Source organism: Bubalus bubalis, chromosome 15, assembly GCF_019923935.1.
Source record: "Bubalus bubalis isolate 160015118507 breed Murrah chromosome 15, NDDB_SH_1, whole genome shotgun sequence".
In the NCBI taxonomy this organism is placed as follows: Eukaryota; Metazoa; Chordata; class Mammalia; order Artiodactyla; family Bovidae; genus Bubalus; species Bubalus bubalis.
The window spans coordinates 73728265-73746610 of NC_059171.1; the positions used below are offsets into that span (position 1 = coordinate 73728265).

The following is an 18346-nucleotide window of genomic DNA, read 5'->3' on the forward strand; positions in this document are numbered from 1 at the left end:
TAAAACTTCCAGCTGTACATTTTAATGAATCTTTCTTCATGATAATTTACAAGGAACAGCTGTTTTATTTCCTAGGCAGTTCTGATCACTGATTTTCTTTGAATTTACCAGTGGGATGTCTGGATCATTATTTAATTAGTAAGGTAACCCACCAGTCCCCACTTACATATACCCTTTAAATGCAATAGCTGACAATCAGAGCAAATAAAGGAAGATTTTTTTTCCCCCTTAAAGCATGAAGTCACTTTAGGATTTTGCTGGTGGGTTTAAGCTTCACTACTGAGTTTACAACAATATTAAATTTACACGAGATTGATCTGTGTGTTGCTCTCTAGGATACTAACAATTAGAAAAGCGCAAGGTGGTATCATTCAGCTAGAAAATATTCAACTGACACTGAAGGAGTGCTGAATGAATGTGTGCAGAACTGGGGTTACTGAGGCCGTGGTGGGGAGTTGCTGGGACCGTGCCACCCAGGGTGTGGGAGCTGAGACAGGCCAGTCTCCCAGGGACATTGGGATTCCTGGGGTCTGTACCTGCTCAGAGCAAGGGGGTAGCAAGGCTGGTGGGAACAGGCCACAGTTTTTATGTGCTGGGCTCACGTGCTGGTTTGGGGCTTATACATTCATGGAGGACACACACACACACACACACCTTATTGCCCTCCTCCAGTCGAAGGTCTTCTGGCGCAGGGTGATGGGTGAGTCGGAGGCCCTCACTGCTGGGGCTGCCGCCGTCTGAGTGAGGCAGGGCGTGGTCAGCACACAGCAGAGGCCGTCGGCCACCTCTGAGGAGAAAGCAGAGAACTGGTCAGCGGCTCTGAGATGCCCCGGCCAGTGCGTGCTGCGGGGCCCTGGATGTTCATGAGGGGAAACTGAGGCTGAGATTTGTGAGGGGCTGAGAACCATGTGCGCAGCTGTTGAAGACATCTCAATATGCCCCAAGTGCACACTGTGCTTAGCTTGACACAAGGCAAGAGTAGACTTTAGGACCCAGAATCCGCCAGACTTGGGGTAGGGTTCCAGCTCCGCCCAGATAGCGCATCACCTGGACCCTCTCTGAACCTGAATCGTCTACTGTTGGATGAGAGGATGGAGCTGACACGTGAGAACAGCTGGCAGAGTGCCTGTGTGAGGGAGACCCCACACTCAGGGGTTTCCCACCAAGGTGCCGGGCCATCAGCTTTGGGGGCAGCCTCCTGTGTGCTGGGGGGCTACGTGCACTGCTGCGTCCCCCCGGCACACAGAACGGGGTCCATATAGCTCGGGTGGGGCTGATGCCTCTGTAGGAAGGAAGAGAGATAAAGGAAATAAGGGAAGAAGACAGAAAGGAAAGGAGAGAGAAAGGAGGAAGGCTGGAAGGAAGACTAAGAGAGAAGGAGGGAATTAGGTAGACAGGAAAGGAGGGGAAGAAGCGAAGACTGACCAAAAAGGACGAAAGATACAGAAATAGGAGGCGAAAAACAGAAAAGTAAAAGGCAAAATCGAGAAGAAAATGGACAAAGACAAAAAAGAAACTTCTCTCTTCTCTACCCCCTAGATACTCAACCACAAAGAGGATGAAAATTAAATAAATCCTTTCCTTTTATCCTCCTGTTAATAGCTCCTACTTAAGCTTCCAGGGTCCCCCATCTCTCTAGGAGCTTTAAGATAGAGCCTCTACCTCTTCAAAGCCTTCCCCTAGCCCATGTCATCATGAGATACTCTTGAGCCTGCAGTGCTCAGATGTTCTCACAGATGCAGGAGATTCTCTGTGGCCCTACTGAGGATAGAGAGCCCAGTGGGTCTCATGTCGAATGGGAGATGAAGTGTCTGCCCGGATGCAGCCATGCCAGCTTCAAGACCGACCATCACCAGGGTTTAGGAAGCACAGCACCCCTCTGCTGGGCTCTGTCTCCATCACATTGATGGAGCTCTTGGGGTGTCCTTGCTAAAGAACAAAGGGGAATTGTAGCTAAAGAATCAAGTCAGAGAGCGACGGTCAGTTAATGCTTCGCGTCCACGTGACTTTCACTGTGGACTCAGATGTCCACCCACGCTGGCGCGCACTGAGGAATGTAAGATTGGACCCTGAGGTTACAGGGAGCTTAACTGGATGTGAACCTGAAATAATTACCTGTCACGGGCTGGAAATTGAAACGACCTCACAGGTCAGGAGGCGAAGAACACCAAGTCAGACACAAAGGTGAAAGAAACCAGCAGCGGTAGAGGGCACCTTCCTTACAAAGGTTAATGCTTAGGATGAGACATACATTTTGGCAAAGAAGAGAACTGGCACTTCTGAGCACGTAACCTCAGCCCCATGCTGAGTGAGCCTGGCAGCTGTCAGTTCAGGGAGCCCTGAACTGCTCTGGCTGTTAGTACTGTGTACCCGGGAATGAAGAAGCCAAAGACCTTGGGGTCAAGTCATGAGCTCAAGGTCACAGCCAGTCACAGGCATGATTTTTTTTTTTTTGATCCTAATGATAATCCTGTAAGAGGCATTTTAATCCCCATTTTATAGATGCGAAAACTGAGGCTCCAAAATTATTAGAGCCTTACTGAAGCATTATTGACCATCGTTCTCTGACTTGATTCTTCAGCTACAATTCCCCTTTGTTCTTTAGCAAGGACACCCGACGATGGTAAAGAATCCGCCTATAATTCAGGAGACCCAGATTCTATCCTTGGGTCACAAAGATCCCCTGGAGAAGGGAATGGCCACCCATTCCAGTATCCTTGCCTGGAGAATCCCATGGACAGAGAAGCCTGGCGGGCTACAGTCTATGGGGTTGCGAAGAGTCGGATATGACTAAACGATTGACACTTTCAGATACAGAAACTGAGGCTCCAAAATTATTAAATTCAATAATAGCAAATTTGAATAATAATAGAATTGAATAATTATTAAGGTATTAAATAATTTGCCCAAAAGCACTGGGATAATAAATACAAGTAACTCATGAAACAAGTCTGTTCACACCCCTGAGTACATGCTTTCTCAGATTCTGCACGTTTAGGAAGAACGTGGTGGGATGTAAATTGGCCACGTTACTCCCACCATGGGGTCCTGAAGGTACTGGAAGCCTTGCAGGGCCCCAGACCCTTTTCAGTCACTCGCAGAGGGGACTGCCGGCTTTGACCCCTGTGCTGGTGCAGTGAGCCGGGGCACGTTTTCGGAGGGCACGCTTCTGTGCTGCCGTGCGATCCTCGGGGGTTCATGGCAGGAAAGCCTCGTGGACCTCCTGCTCTGTAAACATCTCTGCCGGGCCAGCATCCTTTTCATGTTTGCTTTTGTCTATGCAAAACTTATGGTTGCCACACCTCTCAGATGATTCTTATTAAAAGCCAAATACCACGACCAACTTCTACTCGTGATCAGTAAAAGCTGACTGCTTCCAGGACTCCCTTCCTCTTTCATTTTTAGCTGAGCTGCTAGGTGTTCAGGTGTCGTGGGAGTAGTATTTGCTCTATCATTTGTTTTGCGCCCGCCATGTGCCAAGCTCAGATAGACACGTTGCGTGAGCTATCACATTCAAGAATCGTGGCAACCACCTGTAGGTGGGGCGCTCTCATCCACCTTCCGTGAACAGCGGAGTAGGCTCCACAAGGTGGAGGTCTTCACCCAAGAACTCATGGACCCCAGAGGCAAGTTTGCCCGAGGGCCTCCGGAGTGACCGTTCCTTCTTCCTGACCTGCCCTTCTCACAGGCCAGGTGTGGTAACCCAGCGCCGTGGATGCCTCCTTTCACCTTGAAAGGCCCTTTAGGATCACACATCCTAAAGAATCCAGGGCATGGGTTCAGACGTCCAGATCGTGGAAGGGGGAAGATGCTTGTGCGGTGAAAGCGGCTTCTGTCTTCCTTTCTAGCATGGCAGAAGCGGGGAGGAGGGCGCCCTCCCCGTCAGGGAACAGCGGCTCGCACGGTGCCTCGCTAGCAGGAGCCCACATTTATGTCCGGGGTGCTCTCATCTGCACTTTCCCTGCGCTAACTCGGTGAACTCTCACCGTGTCTTCAAGGTTGGAACACTTGGCGTCTCCCTGACACAGAGAGGAATGGGCTCAAAGGTGAACCGCCAGCCCAAGGTTGCCCAGATGTGGGATCTGAACACAAGGTGGTTTCAGAGCCAGCTTTTAGAAATGTAGCCACTTTTTTTTTTTTTTTTTTTAATACCATTTCTCCCTTTTCCATAGGGTGAAACTCTTAACTCCTGACCTGGCGTTCAGGTCGGTCTAACTCACAGTTCCTCTTCTGACTCTATGCAGTACACCCGTCACCTCCATCAAACCCCACTCTGCATCCGCCGTCTTGGAGGATGCTCCGGTCAGCATGGCACGCTTGGACCTGTCTCCTGGGCCCAGGAAGGACAGTCAGATGAATGAAGTATAATCCCTGGTTTCTAAGAGCTTGTTGAGAAACACAGACTAGTAGACCCTTAACTAGGTCACCAGGCGGAACGCCCAGAATTCTAGGGAGAAAAACACCTGGCGTGCCAGGGGAGCAGAGAAAAAACAGGCCATTCGTCTTCTACCTCCGAGGGCTTCATCACAGAGCTGGCTTCCTGTGGGCCTTGGAGGTCGATGAGGACTTTGACATGCAGAAAGGGGGAAATGAAGGGCATTTCAGAGCCAAGCCCCAGAGGCCCAAGTGTGCAACCCACTTAAGGAAGTGCAGACCATCTGTGGTTTTGACTGTAGGGGCGTCCTGATTCATTTCTCTTACAGGCAGAGAGAGGGTGAAGTTGAGGTTGGCTGGGTTTTACTTACTTAGCATTCACATTCAGTCTGTTTTAGCCTGAAATTTGCAGTCTGAATTACCGAGAAAAGAGCATTTGAAGAAGGCAGGATGAACAAGAGAGCAAAGTAAATCAGCAGGCGGGTCTAGGGGAGCAGCCTGGACTGAGTGCCTGGAGTTGGGGTTGGGCGGGGGGAGGCAGTGAGCCAAGAGAGATGTCACGCGAAGGTCTTGATGGAGTGTTTCTTACCGGAATAGTGATTCACCAGGTCCTCCAGGCACTGGAAGGTGAGCCTCGGGGAAATGTAATACCAGTTGTTTGGCAGACGGAAGATTCGGTAATGTTTTACCTGCCGGTGTCTCACTGAGAGGGAATAAAAACCTGCAGGGAGTGGAGGACAGCTCATCACCCCAGGGCCACCAGCTAAGGAGCCCACCACCGCGGAGGCGGAGAGACCTTCTCAGCCTTGTGATACGACCATGGTACCCAGACACATGCTCTTGTGTTTTGAGCAACAACTGCTCGAGCCTCATCTGTTTGGATGTAGCTCACTCTTTAGAATCTCCAGGAATGTGGTATTTGAGCAGTCCAGTTGCATTAACCATACTGCAATGCTCTTTTCTTTTTAAAATTTCTTTTCAAAAATATTCATGTATTTATTTTATCTGGCTGCACTGAGTCTCAGTTGTGGCTCATGGGATCTTTGATCTTTGATGCAGCATGCAGGATCTTTTTTTTTTTTTTTTTAAGTTGTAGCATGCAAACTCTTAAGTTGTGTTATGTGGGATCTAGTTCCCTGAGTAGGGATGGAACCCCGCCCATTGGGATCATGGAGTAGAACGTTGGGTGAGTGTCTGCACCTCTCTTAGCCTCCATTTCTTCAAATGGAAAGTGAGAGAACTGGGCTTAGGTCATGTGTAAGGGTTCTTGGGCTTCCCTGGTGGCTCAGATGGTAAAGAATCTGCCTGCAGTGCATTAGATGTGGGTTCATTCCCTGGATTGGGAAGATCCCCTGGAGTAGGAAATAGCAACCCACTCCAGTATTCTTGCCTGGAGATTTCCATGGACAGAGAAGCCTGGTGGGATACAGTCCACGGGGTTGCAAAGAGTCGGACACGACTGAGTCTCACACACACACACACACACACACACAGGGGTCCTCCTTGCTCTGTCTTCCGGGAGGGAAAAGACTCACAAGGCAGTGAGTGGGGAGGGACACTGCGTGTACTGTTTTGGCTTGCATATGCTGGGTCAGGGGCTGAGCTATTTCATAGCAACCTCTCTGTTGATTCTCAGAAAGACCCTGGGAGGTATTGTCCTCAGATACTGTTACAGCTGGAGAAACTGAGACTCAGGGCAAGCAGTGGGATGGCTGGAGGCACGCAGCTCAGGAGTGGCCGCCCCGAGGCGGGTGGGACCTTTGTCCTCCTGGAGCAGGCCTCTCTAGTGGCCAGCATCCCTTGCTCTCCCAGGCCCGCCCTCTGCATCAGTTCAGCGTGTGTCTTCCGGTAATGGCAACAGGACAGCAGCAGCTCAAGGGCTGCAGGTGGAAACTTACGAGAACTTTGCATGCCCGAGGGAGCAGAGCCTGCCGCCCTCACCCAGGCTGCCGCTCAGTCTATTCTTAGATCAGCTCTGGCAGCTACACTTGGGGTCCTTCCCCCCCCACCCCCTGACCCTGCCTGGGCCTGGGTCTCCTGCCTCAGGAGACCCCCTGGGACCTGCACAGGAAGTTTTGCCTCTGCTTTGCTTTTGCTCTCACCCTGCATATTTAGGTTTTTTTAAAAAAAAGGTTGGTCCTGGATTCTTCATTATATCACACAGAAGGTCCCTGCTTCCCCAGAGGAAAGCTGACGCTCATTTTACTGGAAGGCTCCATCCAGTACCAGGTAGCTCTGGTGCTTAATAAGCACATGGCAGACAGTCTCAGAAACCACATTTTCTCTTCTTTGATGGTGGGTGTACAGGAAACAGGCTGAGATCTTGGAGCTATTTTCTATATTCAAGAAGTTAATATTAATTCTCAGTTAGTCTGAGTAACCCCCAGCTATTAATGTTTGGCTTCTGTGAGTTTATGCATACTCTATTCCAGACTTCCCTTGTAGGGCTTCCCTTGTAGCTCAGTTGGTAAAGAATCTGCCTGTAATGTACGAGACCTGGGTTTGATCCCTGGGTCGGGAAGATCCCCTGGAGGAGGAAATGGCAACCCACTCCAGTATTCTTGCCTGAAGAATCCCATGGACAGAGGAGCCTGGCAGGCTACAGTCCATGCGGTCGTAAGAGTTGAACACGACTTAGTGAACTAAACCACCACCACCTATTCCAGACACCTGCCAAACACGTTCCCATTGTTAATCCCATGCTATAGAGAAAGGAAAAGAGGCTTAGAGAGAGGAGGTGACTTCTTAGTGATCCATACAGGCCAAACTAGAGTTGGAGACTCTTGCCTTGAACCATGGCAAAGCCCGGCTATTTCTTTTTCACTGAATTACTTAGTGCGTAGGATGTATGAGAATTACAGTGGTGAAGGCCATGGTGAATCTGCTCGTCCCAATCCTCTTAGCTGCCTGATTTCATTGTAGAGCACAGCAGGGACTAAGAGTGAAGGTCTGCTGTGTCGTGAGAGCACAACATATTATTACATTTGAATCACACCACAATCTCACAAGGAAGGGGTTTTCTCTCCGTTTCACAGATGAGAAAACTGAGGTCAGAGAAGTACATGACTTGCCCCAGTCACAGAGCTTTGCGGCCCATGTCCTCTCTGGCCCGGGCACTGCCCACCGGCATTTTCATCTTTTCTCAGCTGTTGGGAAATTCTGCAGTGGTAGTCTGCCAGGCCTGGCACGGGTCAGAGCCTGAGCCAGTGCCCCACCAGCTCCCTGCGGCCTGGCTCTAGTGCCCCAGTTTTGGTGCTGGCCACACTGCCAGTGTATGGGCTTCTGGGAGCTCACCGCATGGGTTGATTCGCATGCATCGTGGGAGGGAGGGAACCTGAGCCGGGTGATGCATGAGTCAGCCCAGAGCAAAGCTTGTTTTCTGACCCCCGCATGGAAGGATGGGTTCAAGGCTGCTCACCTTTCTTGGTCTCACTCTCTCTGATCATGAACGAGCCGATCTTTGTGTCTGGCAGCTGCAGCAGCTCCTCAGCCTTGTCTCTGCCCAGCCCTTCAAACAGCCAACTGGGGACAAGAAAGACAGCCATGAGTACCCTGAATGTACCCTCCCCATCAAAAGATAGGAGGGATGCAGAAATGATCCAGGTCCAGCTAACATAAAACCCACTGTTGGGATTTAAAAAACAAACAAACAAAAGATCAAGGCAATCAATGGCTCATTCATTCATTCTTTTAATCTTTCAAATAGTTCCTGAGTACCCACTGAAAGGCAGGTGTTACATTGAATAATGACACGGAGAGGCACACAGCATCTTTCTCATCCTGTTTCTCAAATGCCAGCTGCATGGTACCCATTCCGTATTATATAAAAGCATCTTAAAACATGATAAGGGACCTTTTTTGGCAGTTTATTTAATGTCTATGTTCCTTGTACTCTGACTAAGCTCCTTCATCCACAGGGGCAGGGACCGTGCCTGTCGTTTGGAGTTTTGTCTTGCTCACCTGGGTGTCCAAGTTATTAAGCTTGGTATATAGCCATGAAAGAATGAGTCAACACGAGAAAGAAAGAAAATGAAAGAAATGGCGGTGCCTAATTTTACCACCTGACACCCCACCCTGCATACATTCTATTGCCTCCTGTTTTCTCCTTTTCAACACGTTTTTAAACTCAGTTGTCATTGCATGATGCATTTCCGTGCATTTCTGTGCCTTTTTTTTCACTTCACTGTTAAAAATAAAACGGTTATAATACTGTAGCCCAGCTTTCCAATGGAATGTTCACCTTCAGAGGAGAACAGGCACTTTGAACATGCTTTAGAAAGCAGCTGGGGGGCACAAAGGAATCTGTGTTCTGGGGTGAAGGGCCCTGACTGGTTTTGCAGAACCGCAGTTAGCAGTTGGCTGCAGTGTATTCAGAAGCAATTGTCCATCCCTTCTTAATTGATGCTGGGTTTCAGTGAACGGGCCCTGGCTTTTGATCACACGTCTGGATGAGCGAGTGTTGTGGGAGTCTTAACACTCCACTGTTTCTCACCCTTTGATATTCCCCGTGGCATGAACGCAGGCCATTGGCAGGGCTGGCTGAGGCTTCCCGCCGCGTGTGAGAAACCCGAAGACATAACGTCAGATACCGCTTTACTTATGTGCTGGTCTCCAAGAGTGCTCTTGTTGGTAAGGTCATGGTGATGCCATATTGGCCAAATATTTCAACTGTTCCCTTAGTTCTACGTGATGCATGGCATATTAAATTGTTTTAGCATAAGTGATAAACGTTCATCGTTTCAAGTCCTTTCATGAAATTCCACTTATAAAAATGAAGATAATAAAACAATGGCAATAACGACATCCATGCATGAATACTAATTATGGGCCCACACCGTGTCACACACTTGAAATCCAACCTTTGTATCAGCCCCCTAAGGTCAAGAGCATACTCTCTGTCTCACTGACGAGGATGCTTAGGGTCAGTGATTAAGTAATTTGTTGAAGTGACCCACCCGTGGAGTAGGAAATGGCAACCCACTCCAGTATGCTTGCCTGGGAAATCGCATGGACAGAGGAGCCTGGCAGTTGCAGCCCATGGGGTCACAAAGAATTGAATTCGACTGAGCAACTGGGCACCCACACCACAGTGGACACTGCTAAACTGGGCTGCATTTTTCCAATTCCGTGACCACCATGGTGCACCCCCTCTTCCTGCTCTGTGTTTGCACCTGTAATAATGGAAACTCTATAGGGTCAGGATTACATCTTACTCGTCTGGGTTCTTCAGCCCCCGTCCCTACTCATGCCGGCATTTAGCACTGCCTCTTAAGCATGAAGGTGCTGATGACTGATGGCTGAGTGCATGGATGGATCAATGACACACAGCTGATCAGAGTTACATGACTCATGTCTCTTTCAGGACGTAACTCTCATAGCCACCACCGCCCCTTCTCTGCTCAGCTTTGTCATCCTCAGCACAGGGACAACTCTTGATATTCATCATCAGAATCAGTAACGCTCAATGAAATGCACTGGGTTCCACGCTTCAAAAAACTTAGGCAGTTTGCTCTGCTTCCCCAAGTAAGCAGATGGCTTACAGAGTCTTTCTCTGACTGTAAGGAAGTTATTTCTGGACCCTTCAAGTGAAAAGTGGAGTTCCTTTCTCCTGTCCTATATGCCAAGTTCTGGCCTTGGTAGCTGGACAGATGAGGAGACTGTGGTTCATGGAGGCTGAGGAATTTTTTTCCAAGGCCCCACAGTGGAAGCCAGGCTGAGCCACACCTGTCCTGGCTGGAGTAGGCTGGCCACCAGGGCCACCTGTCATGTCCCTTGGCCTCTTCTGTATGACTACAGGGGAGAGAAACATCTTGCTTTCTCATCTGCATGCTTTATTATTTAAAGGGGCTCTTTTCTGCTTGACTTCTCCACTTGTCAGGGTGGGTGTGTAAGCATTTTTGGCAGCATGTTCTCCATATGTTGGATATGATTTGATAAGAATGTGGCTGGTCTGTATTGAGTAGGTTTTTCCCAGGTGGTTCAGTGGTAGAGAATCCAGCTGATAATGCAGGAGACTCTGGGGACACGAGTTTGATTCCTGGGTTGGGAAGATCCCCTGGAGGAGAAAATGGCAACCCACTCCAGTATTCTTGCCTGGAGAATCCCATGGAGGGAGGAACCTGGTGGCTACCATTCATAGGCTTATTAAGAGCTGGACGTGACTGAGCGCCCGTGCACCCACAGTATGTGCTGAGTAACTGGTGGTAACACCAGGCCCAGTTCCAAGAATCTATGTGTTATCCTCTCTCATTCTCCTAACAGCCCTAGACTCTGGTCCCATTACTATAGATCATTATTCCTATCATTCTATACTACAATCTCGATTTAATGATTGGGGATAGGAAGCTGATACTTGCCCACTCTCATACAGCCACTAAGTGACAATCTCTGAATTTGCACCTCAGATTGGCTGACTTTCGTCTGCTGCCTCTTGTGATCACAGTTCCTGAATCCTTATTGCTATAGCAACATCACATTATACCTGCGAGGTCCGTTATTCATCTTCCTAATGGAGAAATTGAGTCTCAGAGAGAGAAAGGGTTAACCCAAGGACACGTCTGTCCTTAGAGACTGAGCTAAGATTAGAAGTGATCCTACTGAACTAACACCTTCCTTTCCTGTGTGCCCTGCTGGGATCTCTCTGTGCACTCTCATAGAAATGAAATTTAGTCAGTCATATCCAACTTTTTGTAACCCCGCCAGGCTCCTCTGTTCATGAAATTCACCAGGTAAGAATACTGGAGTGGGTAGCCTTTTCCTTCTCCAGGGGATCTTCCCAACCCAGGGATTGAACCCAGGTTCTCCTGCATGGCAGGCAGATTCTATACTGTTTGAGCCACAGGGAAGCCCACACTCTCATAGAGATCGTGCTTTATTGATGCTGTTCTATAAATGTACTCACCCATGGTAAACTCTGGCCACGCATATTCCAGGAATGTAACTTTCTCGACCGGTGCTGAGAGAGATGGCTTTCCACCAGCCTCCTTCACTAGAAGGATAAGAACAAATAGAAAAGAGTGACTGGGGAAGTGGTGAGTGATTTAATGAATGAACAGAGTAACCAGATTTAATCCCAGGTGTGTTGGGATGTTCCTTTTTTAAGGTCTGTCCTTGGCCACATTAACTAGACTTTCTCCCTATGAAAATTTAGGTTTTAAGTATATCCCCCCATTTTGATCTAAACAGAAAGTCTTCCCATGTGCTGGCAATAGCCACCTTTCAGGGATCAGCAGCTGATGTTTCTAGCTTATCTTCCATGGTTGGAGGCTTTTTTAAAAAATAAATGTTTACTCTGCTGAATTAGACCCTGAGATGTAACCAAGTTTCACATGTCTACATCAGTGAGGATCTAAATAAAAGGGGCTCAGAGCCCCTATGTCTTCTACAGCCCTTTTCAAATCTAAAAGAGACAACAGGTCAGAAGGCAATACTTTTCTGTTTATCATCAGAAGTTGTTGTTTTTTTTTTCCCCCTAGATCCCTGAGTCCTCTTCCTGAGTCTGCATTAATGTATAACCTCAACTTTGCCCTTGTTTGGGGGAGATGAGGCCAACATAAGAAATAGAAGCTGGATCGTAAAGGGTCTCAAAAGCCAAGTTAAGAAATTTCAGTTTTATCCATTGGGCAACCGGGAGCCAGGGAAAGTTTTAGAGCACCAGCAGCAGTCAGGAGGATTAAGCCTGGAGGCCCGCTGTTTGGGCCAAAGTTCTCAGCTCACAACAGGACCAGGGCCCATGGGGAACCGGACAACCATAGCGAAAATCTAACAACTCCCACCAGCATCGAGTTCTTTGGGGGCATCATAAAAGTTTTGGAAAGCTCACTCACTCAGAAATCACCCGCAGTTTCTCCCCACGGCGGAATATCGGGGGGCTGATGTCAGGAGACGGGTAGTCGCTCAGCACAGCCAGAAAGTCACTGTCCAGTTCTGGGGAAACAAAATCAAGGTGGGGGCAGAGGTGAGACCCTCCTGGGGACTTCGCAGCAAAAGGCAGCTGATTGTTTTGAAACAGCAATTTTCAGTTGGTCCTCCTCTCTTCAGGAATGGTGAGTCAGGTGACCTACTCTCCAGCTCATTCTTGCCCTGACCTGGACATTTTCCTCTGGGAAATGGGGATGCGGAGGTCTTTGAGCTGAGGTCGCAAGGTCTGACTCCAGGGTGTTCCCTGGTGTCTACTGATCCATATACTCCTGGGCAAGTCCTGGAATGCCTACTAGCCTCCATTTCCCCATCTTTAAAATGGGGCTAATAACTCCTCTTTCCAGGATTTTTGTGAGATAAGATGAAAATATATAGCAACACCCGTGAATGATGAGATGCTGTGAAAACATCCTGTCTTATTACCATGGCTTTAGGTACCCTCCTTGGGGCTTGCGAGTTCCACATCTGCAACTTATTGAGGTGGGGTGTCGGGGTTAGGCCCCATGAGTTCTGGGGACCCACCAGGACCAGGAGGTTATTAACTCTGAAACTCAACAAATCCCTTATTCCCCATAGAATGTCAGGTGCCAAGTCAGAAATCGACTTAACAGGGACCTTTGCTGGTGGGGAGGTAGGAAAAAGATGAAGTACTCATCATACATATGTTGAAAGTAATTCCGGTGCAGTTTTGAAAAGGAAAGCGTGCTCTTTGGTTCGTTCTGGCTGAGGTTAGTACGGCTTACTGTAGACTAAAGATAGACTGACAGCATGTGTGTTTGCTTTTTGTCACTAAGCAAAGCCTTGTTTCACAGCCTTAGTGACTTGCCATAATTCAGGTATCTTAGCTACAGGGTAATATCAGGGTACATCTTTGGGGAAATAGCATATCCTATAAACTGGAAAAGACTCTGATGCTGGGAAAGATTGAGGGCAGGAGGAGAAGCGGGCAACAGAGGATGGGATGGTTGCATGGCATCACCGACCCAATGGACATGAGTTTGAGCAAACTCCGGGAGACAGTAAAGGACAGGGAAGCCTGGCGTGCTGCAGTCCATGGGGTCGCAAAGAGTCAGACATGATTCAGTGACTGAACAATAACAGCAGAAAATTGGCAAAGACAGTTATTGTTTGCTGTGATGTCGCATTTATTAGTCTGCTTGCTGGCTGGGCATCTGAACTCAAAAGTCTAGGTAACATGCTATTTATTCATTCACTCATTCACCAATTATTTATTGAGCCACTACTGTGGGCCAAGCATAGTGAACAAAGCAAGCCAAGTCTCCCTGCTGACATGGAGCTCATATTCTAGAGAATACAACAGTCATGGAAGGAGGGGTCATTCCCTGCCTTGTTCACCCCAGGCAGGCTTGGGGGCCACCTTCTAGGATCTAGAGGTCCTCATGCTGGAACCTCTAGCCCCTGTCCCTTACAGCCCATCTGTCTTGTAGTCTCCAACTCACATAGTTCCCCATCAGACTAAGTTGAAAGAGAGCTTAAGTACAAGGATGAGTAAGAATAAATGAGAAATGAGTGATGGCCGTGGAATAGTGTCCTCAGATGGACTGTTCACTTGGGGAAGCTGAGTCACACACAACACACCCTGTAAGAGCAAGCATCCCTGTGTGTGAGATGGAAACCAAAAGTGACTCATGGTGGCCGTGGTCACTGGAGTGGGGGAGGGCTCATGAGAAGGAGCGGAGTCCCCGGGGAAGGCTGACCCGTGAGGTCTCTGACCCTCCCTGCACCTGTGGGGAGTCCTCTGGCACACTCTGCTTTGCTGAATCAAGAAAGAGTTCTTCCCTTGTGCAGCCCAGACCCGGTTCAATAATTAGGGGCAGCGCTACAGTTGGACTTCATGCCCAAAGTCCCGAGTGCTAACAAGGGGTAGAGCCAGACTCTGTGGGACATGAAACCTCTGCAGATCTGGAGATCCTCTTTAAGAAAAAGGGCACGAAATTGCAAGTAGAATGTTAGGTAGGGGACTGAGGAAGGCATCGTGCCAGGAAGCCAGGCCCGGTGCATAAGGTTTGTCCAGATGCTGGTAAATTGTCCTGGTTTCGAGGCTGATTCGCAGCTCTGAGTGTGGTCACATTTTCCCCTCCAGGATGTGGGTTACTCTGGAAAATGAGGGGTTGGAAAATGCCTTCATGACGGAAATCTGTTCCTCTTAGATTGACAGCCCCCACCTATGGAAGAACCACTTAGTAATAGGGTATCCACTGCCTGCGATGCTCTGAGATGGGCTGTTGTGTTTTTCCCAGCTGGCCAGATTACCCATCCGCAGAGCCAGTCAACAGGCTGTTCCCTCCACCTGGACCACACTCTGCTCCCCCCTCTCTCATCCCTCCAACCTCTGTCGACTCAGAGGTCACCTGATGCTCAGGAGCCCAGCCTTCCTGTGGTCCTGCTTCTCCAGCCCTGGGCTTTGCCTTTGAGGCAGTGAGCTGGGGTTGTAAGTGTTGTATGTGTGACCATCAGGGAATGGCCATGAACTCCAGGAGGAGCAGTCTTGTGGACCCAGCCTGGGATCCTCAAGGCAGGTTTCTCAAACGAACATGTGAGGAGGTCCTGACGCTACGAGGCCTTGGAAAACTGCCGTCGTGCTGAGGTTTTTAAAGGGTCCTAGAGAAGGGAGCCTGATTTGTGGCAAGCAGGATGGTAGGGGGTGGGGGTGGGGTGACGGAACCAGACCGTTTTGAAAAACAAGCGTGAAAATGAGATGCACAGCTTTGCTATCTGTGACAGCAATGGAACCTTGAAACAAGCTGTATGTCTACAAGAGGAGCCGGGGCTTTGATCTCTGATTCAAGATTAAGGCTGTGGAACAGATCAACCGTCTTTTCTTAATGCTAAAAACAGAAACAAAAACAAAATCCCTTTACAAAATAATTGTTTCAAGGAGGGGAAAACAGGCTTCAGGGGCTGGAGGGTTTCAATTTCACAATAACAGAGTTGAGTGTCCTGTGGAATTTCCGTAATAATGATGTTTTTCGATACCTATGACACTTAAACATCGCTGAGAAACTTTGAGTTCGAGCTCTGGCTTCAAGGTTATGGCCCTTGCTTGGTCTTTTGCGAGGGGTTTTAGGTCCACCCCATCCCCTTGTTTCCCCAGCACTGGAAAAACAGAAGGCAAAGTCAGGGGGAGATAGAGTTTGGTTTGTACTTTTGTGGATAGGGCAGCCGTTTTAAGTAAGGTCTGGGGCTAGAATCACACCTAAGTCTCCATGAACTTTGGTCCCTATGGTGAAATTAATGCAAAATAGGAAACTTAAGTTTGCTCATAAAGCTCAAACACAGGATTATGGACTTCTGTAGTCCCTAGCTTTGTGGAGAGCAGAGAGTTTGAATTAAGTCAGATAAATGAAGGATACAGGGAAGAGTTGCTCAGAGGAAGCAGAGAGGATTATTGCAGACTCAAGATAAGGAACTGAATTAAGTGATGAGATGCATGCTGGGTAGACAAAGAAGAAATCCAGGGAGAACTTTCAGAAGAGAGGACTGGATTTGAAATCAATCAGACTGGGCTTAAATTCCACCTCCTCTGCATAATTGCTCTGTGAGTTGGGGAGAGATTTATTTTTAACTCATCTGAGCTTGATTTCTTCATGTATTAAAATGGAAACTACTACACTGGAACTCTCAGATCGGGTTAGGATTCATGAGGAAGTGTATGAAAAGAGCCTGCCTCAGTCAGTGGTAGCTGGTATCGTGTTTATGGCAGGGGGTGAGGTTATCATTCCGTTGTGATCCCAGGCCAGTCTCAGCTAGTAGTGTTCTGAATTTTGCAAAACCTCAAGTCCCGTAAATTTAAAAATATTCTTATCTTCTAAAAATAAACACCATTTGGTGAGAACAGAAGATGCAGTTCAAGAGACCAAATATTTGCTGATAGCTGAACGCAAAAATGAGTCAGATTAAACACACTGTACAAAACTGTAAAATAGGAAATGAATCTAAAAGCGGAAGGAGACCGAGGCAGAACTTACTAGACACAAATATTACTTGGTCACAAGAGGACAGGCCCATTTTTTGCATTATTATTCCTTAGAGTAGCATTGTCATTCATTTTTTTGTTTGGTTTTCAATTGTATAAACAAGTACAATTTATTGATGTGTAGGTTTAGTAAATCCTAACCACAAGGCTAAATTTACAATATTAATAGTCTTGGAGACATAACTAGTTACTATAAAGAGTATCTGTGCTTTTTTGCATTTCAGTACAAACTAATTTTTTACTATATGAATTTCAGTGGCTTTAGCCATTGAGAGAAATCCATGTTAATTAGCTGCATAGGAAAATTACAGTCCAAGTGCAAAAAAATTTTTAGTTTATTTGGCTGCATTTGGTCTTGGTTACAGTATGAAGAATCTTTTAATTGTGGCATGTGGGGTCGGTCTAGTTCACTGACCAGGGATCAAACCCGGGGCCCTGCATTGAGACCCCTGAGTCTTTGCCACTGGACCACCAGGTAAGGCCTATCATTTCTTTTAAAGTGCAGAAAGCCTTTAGTAGATCCCATGTATAACTATCTTGCAAAAGCAGGCATTCTTTACTTTCTTGGCTCCAATACAACATGATAAATATATGGAACATATATTCTTATTTGGGCTTCCCTGATAGTTCAGTTGGTAAAGAATCCGCCTGCAATGCGGGAGACCCACCCCGCTTCGATCCCTGGGTCGGGAAGATCCCCTGGAGAAGGGATAGGCTACCCACTTCACTATTCTTGGGCTTCCCTGGTGGCTCAGCTGATAAAGAATCCGCCTGCAATGCAGAAGACCTGGGTTCAATCCCTGGGTTGGGAAGATTCCCCTGGAGAAAGGAAAGGCTACCCACTGCAATATTCTGGCCTGGAGAATCACATGGACTGTATAGTCCATGGGGTCGCAAGGCGTCGGACACAACTGAGTGACTTTCACTTTCATCTTCTTATTTAAAAGGTGAAGAAAACAAGGCTGGAGGAGTTTCAGAAACATGTTCAAGGGAGAGCATGAGGGTTGCCAGGCTCATGGTGAAGTCACGAAGCTACTTTGCTCCTTTTGGGACTTAGTTACCAAGTTCTGCCCAGTTGACCTTTGACTCATGAAGAACTGGGACAAAAGCTGATTTAACCGTGGCTTCAGAATTGACACAAAGCTACTCAGTGCAGATGGCGGGACAGGAGTTAACCAACTTAGTGAGCTCAGCTTCTTGTTTTGCATTCCCTTGAGTCATGTCCAAACCCGTGGCCTTCGGAGGAGTCAATGAAGGTCTTACTTTTAGTTATCTTTCACAGGAGATACCCCTGGCCCCAACCCACACCTAAATAACGAGACAGGCTGGGCAGAGTGGCCTGATAGCAGGTCTGCTGAGTTCTCTTGGTCATCACAGGACACTTGTGCCTGTGGATCCTTTGTAACGGGCTGGAAAGTGGGACCCGATGGCTCAGAGAGGTTTTGACTTCTCTGTCGATTAGATGGGCAAGTGTGGGACTGAGCAGACTCTGAGGCTCTCGGATGGGACATCAAGGTGGAGAGTCTTGCCAAAAAAACACAACCAGCAAGTTGAGGGCCTAGACCCAGGTAACCTAACAGCAGCGGTCACAGACTCTTGACTGCCCGCTCTCCTGGGCACAGCTGAGCACCACCTACACTGCGTGCCTGCTGAGTCACTTCAGTCATGTCCAAGTCCGGGGACCCCATGGACTGCAGCCCGCCAGGCTCCTCTGTCCATGGGGATTCTCCAGGCAACAGTACTGGAGTGGGTTGCCATGCCCTCCTCCAGGGGATCTTCCCAACCCAGAGACTGAACCTGGGTCTCCTGCATTGCAGGCAGACCCTTTACCATCTGAGCCACCAGGGAACTCCTTGTATGCTGGAACACTAACCCTCTGAGCCTAGTGTTCTTTTTTTTTTTTTTTAATGTTAATTTACTTAAAAAATCTTTAATCCCATTCTAAGCAATGTGAAGTCAGGTTTGATGGGTTGGTCATAATTTGCATGGTATCCATGAAATGTACAAATAATACACGTTCAGTGTAAAAGTTGAATGATGTTCGTCCTAAAGCCA

General features: G+C 48.0%; 2 protein-coding genes across 8 annotated transcripts in view; one reads left to right on the forward strand and one right to left on the reverse strand.

The window, feature by feature from the left end:
- Positions 1-18346, forward strand: part of TG (thyroglobulin) — a 237052-nt gene that overhangs the window by 140866 nt on the left and 77840 nt on the right. The window lies entirely within an intron of this gene.
- The window catches only part of SLA (Src like adaptor), a 36846-nt gene that overhangs the window by 2301 nt on the left and 16199 nt on the right, over positions 1-18346 (reverse strand). For 4 of the 7 annotated variants that reach the window (XM_044928858.1, XM_006079341.4, XM_025265556.2 and 1 more), the window contains 5 exons: positions 12201-12300; positions 11276-11362; positions 7793-7896; positions 4964-5095; positions 655-787 (listed from right to left, as the gene is read on the reverse strand). In XM_044928858.1, coding sequence (XP_044784793.1) covers positions 655-787; positions 4964-5095; positions 7793-7896; positions 11276-11362; positions 12201-12300 — 556 coding nt within the window. The remainder of the gene's footprint in view (positions 1-654; positions 788-4963; positions 5096-7792; positions 7897-11275; positions 11363-12200; positions 12301-18346) is intronic. The other 3 variants (XM_025265560.2, XM_044928857.1, XM_044928859.1) reach the window with 2 other exon arrangements.